Source organism: Symphalangus syndactylus, chromosome 7 (genome assembly GCF_028878055.3).
Source record: "Symphalangus syndactylus isolate Jambi chromosome 7, NHGRI_mSymSyn1-v2.1_pri, whole genome shotgun sequence".
In the NCBI taxonomy this organism is placed as follows: domain Eukaryota; kingdom Metazoa; phylum Chordata; class Mammalia; order Primates; family Hylobatidae; genus Symphalangus; species Symphalangus syndactylus.
The window spans coordinates 29,754,990-29,760,663 of NC_072429.2; the positions used below are offsets into that span (position 1 = coordinate 29,754,990).

A 5,674-nucleotide genomic window follows, 5' to 3' on the forward strand; every position below is an offset into this window, starting at 1 on the left:
AGGAGTCAAACATACGCAGGCGCAACAGCGAGGGATCGGTCTGAGGCGGATCTAGAATTTCGTTAAAGGACAGCTCCTACAGCCAATCAAGGACAGAATCGGTGGCTTCTTCCGGGAGGAGACCGGAAGTTAGTTTCGGCTGCAGAGGGGAAGGCGGCTACCAGTGTAAAGCCAGAGCTGAGGTGAGTGGGCGGCAACGGCTTTGGTCTGCCGCCTGTGTGCGTTTTTTTCTTCCGGACCCTGCAGCTTCCTCTGTGCTGGGCTGGGAACTGGGGAGGCATGGCTGAGTTCGGCCTCCGAAGGCGCTCTCTCGTTTTTCGAGTGCGCGGAGGCCTCGGAGTGGACAGCTAGGAGGAGGGGGCTCTAAGCGCGGCCGTCTAGGGGCTTCCTCCGTGTTGGGACGCCGAGTCGGAGTGGAGGTTGGAAGACCTGGCGTCTAGTCCCCGCGCCGCTGTTTTTCTAAGCTGTGTGGCCTTTGGCGAGTCATTTGCCCTCTCTGGCTCTTTGTAACATGAGAATAGCCCTCCCTACCCTTCCTTCTTCTGGGAGCAGTTGTGAAACAGCTGAGATATGAGGGTAGGCGAGGGCGGTAGATCCCAAGCCTAATCGTCAGGTCCATCTGGAGAGGTTTTTAAAGCGACATTCCAGGGCCCATAGACAGAATGAATCAAATCTCTGGGGCTGGGACCCTGGAATATCTTATCGTCTTCTGGTGAAGCTCCTTCTCCCGCAGTAGAACAAACACTAGATGTTGGATCTTGAGTCTAAGAACCAGCTATGATGCTTGGCTCTGGTTTTATTAAAATAAGACCTCCATCGCCTTTGAAAAGTTCCATCTAGAGAGACAGTAGAGAAAGAAATATAATTTTTGTGATATGCAAGTTCTTATTGCACAGTTAGATGCTTCACGGCTTAGGAATATAAGAGAGCTTGCCTTTTGGAGCTAAAGGGACCTGGGATAAGAATTCCTGTTGTACCATTTATTAACCTTTTGTTCTGGGGCAACACTTCCCCTCATTGAGTCTTGGGATCCTCACCTCTAAAATGAAATTGATAATAGAACTTAATTCGCGGTACCGTGTGGTGGCTCACGCCTGTAAGTAATCACAGCACTTTGGGAGGCCGAGGCAGGCGGATCACGAGGTCAGGAGATTGAGACCATCCTGGCTAACATGGTGAAATCTGGTCTCTACTAAAAATAGAAAACATTAGCTGGGCGTTGTGGCGGGCGCCTGTAGTCCCAGCTACTCAGGAGGCTGAGGCAGGAGAATGGCGTGAACCCGGGAGTCCGAACTTGCAGTGAGCCGAGATTGCGCCACTGCACTCCAACCTGGGTGACAGACGAGACACTGTCTCAGGAAAAAAAAAAAAAAAAAAAATGCATTTTGAAGTACCAGGTCACTGTTAATTCCTTGATTTTGGTAATTGTGCTGTGGGTAGAAGAAAACATTCTTGTCATGAGAAAACGCACTGAAGTATTCAGGGGTAAAGGAATGAGAAACCAATAAAGCAAATGAAGGAAAATGTTAACATTTGGAGAATCTGAGTGAAAAATATGAAGTGTTCTTTGTATATTCATGCACTTTTTCTGTAATCTGAATTTATGTTAAAAGTTTTAAAATGTTGGCTGGGCGTGGTGGTTCACACTTGTAATCCCAGCACTTTGGGAGGCCAAGGCAGGAGGATTGCTTGAGCTCAGGAGTTCGAAACAAGCCTGAGTAACATGGCAAAACTCTGTCTCTACAAAATATACAAAAATTAGCAGGGCGTGGTGACATATGCCTGTAGTCCCAGCTGCTTGGGAGGTTGAGGTGGGAGGATTGCTTGAGCCTAGGAGGTCGAGGCTGCATCATCCTATGCACCACTGTGGCATAGTGGAAACTCAGGGCTGCGCCACAGCTGCCCTCAGTACCTCATGAATTCTAAGTATAATATTGCTTCTAGTAGAATAGTTGCCCCACCTGATGTTAGAGGGTGTTGTATCTTGAAACTCTGATAACACCAATCTAAAGGAGCACTTAAGAATCTTCTCATTGGATGGTATACCTAGGCTTAAGGTAGAGTAAGTAGAGGTTATTATGGCCATAGAAGATACTGGGTTTCAACCTGGGGTTTGACATTTCTGTGATAGTTGTAGAGAAGTTAATGTGTCCATACAGCCCAGGCGTGGTGGCTCATGCCTGTAATCCCAGCACTTTGGGAGGCCAAGGCGGGCGGATCACCTGAGGTGGGGAGTTGAGTGCTGCCAACATGGCAAAATCCCGTCTCTACTAAAAATACAAAAATTAGCCAGACATGGTGGCGCACACCTGTAATCCCATCTACTTGGGAGGCTGAGGCAGAACTGCTTGAGCCCAGGAGGCGGAGGTTGCAGTGAGCTGAGATCGCACCACTGCACTCCAGCCTGGTCATCAGAGCAAGACTCCATCTCAAAAAACAAACAAACAAAAGTTAATATGTCCATATAAAATTGCATAGTATACTGTGACAAAAAGGGTATGGAACTGAATCATCATTTCATTCAGGAACTTTGGATAATATCATGTGTTTAGGATTTAGCAATGTTAATTTTGTCAGAGTGTTTATGAGGATACAAGTAAGTGTTTGCTACTGGAAATAAATCTGTAACATAAAGCAAAAGTGATTGTGATATGAGATTGGGAGACAACCTGTGTAGTTTTGTTATGGAGGAGTAGAGAAATGGGGCATAACTGGTGAGGGGCATGGAGTCCAGAAGATTTTCTTTAGAGATGAGAAGATGCTACAAATTTTTTAATGCTGATGAAATTATTAGAGAATGGAAAATATGTGAATGGTTGAGAATATAATGTCTACTTAGAAAAGATGGCAAACTTTCCCTATCATAAATGTTAGTTTTAGAAACCAAGGAGATCATCTTATCTTGGGCCCCATACTACTGGAAGAAAAGGAAGAAAATATTCCACCTGTAGTTATGAAATGTAACAGGTTTGTTTTATGGCTCTAATAAATCTTTGGTCTGTGTCCATAGGTTATTGTTAGTCCACAATGGGTGAGCCACAGCAAGTGAGTGCACTTCCACCACCTCCAATGCAATATATTAAGGAATATACGGATGAAAATATTCAAGAAGGCTTAGCTCCCAAGCCTCCCCCTCCAATAAAAGACAGTTACATGATGTTTGGCAATCAGTTCCAATGTGATGATCTTATCATCCGCCCTTTGGAAAGTCAGGGAATCGAACGGCTTCATCCTATGCAGTTTGATCACAAGAAAGAACTGAGAAAACTTAATATGTCTATCCTTATTAATTTCTTGGACCTTTTAGATATTTTAATAAGGAGCCCTGGGAGTATAAAACGAGAAGAGAAACTAGAAGATCTTAAGCTGCTTTTTGTACACGTGCATCATCTTATAAATGAATACCGACCCCACCAAGCAAGAGAGACTTTGAGAGTCATGATGGAGGTCCAGAAACGTCAACGGCTTGAAACAGCTGAGAGGTTTCAAAAACACCTGGAACGAGTAATTGAAATGATTCAGAATTGCTTGGCTTCTTTGCCTGATGATCTGCCTCATTCAGAAGCAGGAATGAGAGTAAAAACTGAACCAATGGATGCTGATGATAGCAACAATTGTACTGGACAGAATGAACATCAAAGAGAAAATTCAGGTCATAGGAGAGATCAGATTATAGAGAAAGATGCTGCCTTGTGTGTCCTAATTGATGAGATGAATGAAAGACCATGAAAGATGTTTCTCTTTCCTTTTTTCCTTTTGATAATGGCATCCTATATTAGTTCATTTTCTTTTGGACAGTCTTAAGAGAGGTTTCACTAAAAATGTAAACAGCTTTAATCTTGACTCCAACTTTTTCAATTATGAGATGTCATAGGCAGTAATTTTGCTGTATAACAAGCATAGACAAATGAGTACCCTGCACTAAGAATAATCACTTTAAAAAGCAAAGTGTTACCTGCTGTTGTATGGGACATTCCTGTGTTTTGGAGTTGCAGTAAAACTTTGATGATAACCTCAATAATAGCAAAGTTTTCGTCTTTGAAAAGGGGATATATCATTTGCTTTAAGAATGATAGATAAATGGGTATCAAGCTCTATAAATGTAAAACTGAAATCTTTAGACTTATTCCATTAAAAATTTTGCTTAAGCTCCAAAAAGTTGCATAACATGATAGAGAGGAGCCCAGTAGAGTTATAAAACAGAAACTTTATTTTTTCCTCATGACTGCTCCTGTAAACCCACTGTCTCAGTCTTTTCTCCCTATCCTGAATGGACTCTTGCAGGGAAGTCCCATAAATTGTTTTTTTTTCCAGTCACTCAGGTAATAAGTCCTTTGGTCACTTTAAGTTACAGACATTAATTTTAGTAATTAAGATGTCTGTGTCATTAGCTACACATTTTCTTTAAAGCTAAGCTCAGACTTGCTTAAGTCCACAATGGGAAAGGGGTTTGGTGGCAGAGACTGCTAGGTGTCTACCAAAGATTCTTGCTCTTTGAAGATATGTTGTCAAGATGTGGCAACCCAGCCAGGGACATTTCCCTACTCCCAGCATCTCTGTGAGAACATTTGACTAAGTTCTAGGTGGTGAAATGTGGGCATAGGAATCCAGGCTTGCCCCATAAACATTTCTTGCATGATCCTCCATTCTCTTCTCCCAGCTGCTGTTTGGATGGTCATATCTCGGATAAGTTTGGAAGCCACTGTAGATGGCAGAGATTGTCAGTCTGGTTCTTTGAATGACCGTGAGGACTAAGTCTTCCTTTCAATAACTCCACTCTGCCCCTAGCTAATTAGACTTTATGTGAGCACTTTCTTCTCTTCTTCCCCCGACTGTCCATCTGCTCTTCCACCAAGGTGTTAGTGGAGAGTTGACCTTCTGTCTGAGGATCTGTGCCTGCCATTTTCTTAATGTAGGCCAGTGGTTCTTAAAGTGTGTGGTCCTGGACCAGCAGCATTGGTATCACTTGGGGACTCACTAGAAATAAAAGTTTTAGTATAATCCATAGGTTCAGAAAAATAAAAAATAAATGAAGGTTCTCTGGCTCCATCCCAGGCCTTTTGAACCAGAAACTTCTGGGTGTAGGTCCCAGCAAGCTGTATTTTAAGAAGTCTATGTGATTATGATACATGCTCAAGATTAAGAACCATTGAGGCTGGGTGCAGTAGCTCACTCCTGTAATCCCAGCACTTCGGGAGGCCGAGGCAGACGGATCACCTGAGGTCAGGAGTTCGAGACCAGCCTGACCAACATGGGGAAATCCCGTCTCTACTAAGATACAAAATTAGCTGGGCTTGGTGGCGCATGCCTGTAATCCAAGCTACTCGGGAGGCTGAGGCAGTAGAATCACGAACGTGGGAGGCAGAGGTTGTGGTGAGCTGAGGTTGAGCCATTACACTCCAGCCTGGGCAACAAGAGCGAAACTCCATCTCAAAAACAAAAAAGAACCATTGAGAGGCAATGCCTTTCCCCAGATGTCTACTTTTTTATTTCTTCCTTAGCCCCTGGTTTCTAGCATAGGGATTTGCTCCATTGAACTTTCATTGGTCCTAGAGCTAGCAAAATTCACATTAAAATGATTATAGGGGGCTGGGCGCAGTGGCTCATGCCTGTAATCCCAGCACTTTGGGAGGCTGAGGTGGGTGGATTGCTTGAGGTCAGGGGTTTGATACCA

The 5,674-nt window shown here is 43.8% G+C and overlaps 1 protein-coding gene across 3 annotated transcripts; it reads left to right on the plus strand.

Moving 5' to 3' along the window:
• The first annotated feature begins 95 nt into the window (after positions 1-95).
• On the plus strand, positions 96-4,018 carry MED7 (mediator complex subunit 7). 3 transcript variants are annotated; one of them, XM_055285484.2, is made up of 2 exons: positions 96-182; positions 3,011-4,018. In XM_055285484.2, the coding sequence occupies exon 2, from the start codon at positions 3,028-3,030 to the stop codon at positions 3,727-3,729; it is 702 nt and encodes a 233-aa protein (XP_055141459.1). In that variant the 5' UTR covers positions 96-182; positions 3,011-3,027; the 3' UTR covers positions 3,730-4,018. The 3 variants fall into 3 exon arrangements, with proteins under 3 accessions (XP_055141459.1, XP_055141460.1, XP_063498746.1); XM_055285485.2 differs by having other exon boundaries at positions 177-576; XM_063642676.1 differs by lacking the exon at positions 96-182 and adding an exon at positions 222-419.
• The last annotated feature ends 1,656 nt before the right edge of the window (positions 4,019-5,674 follow it).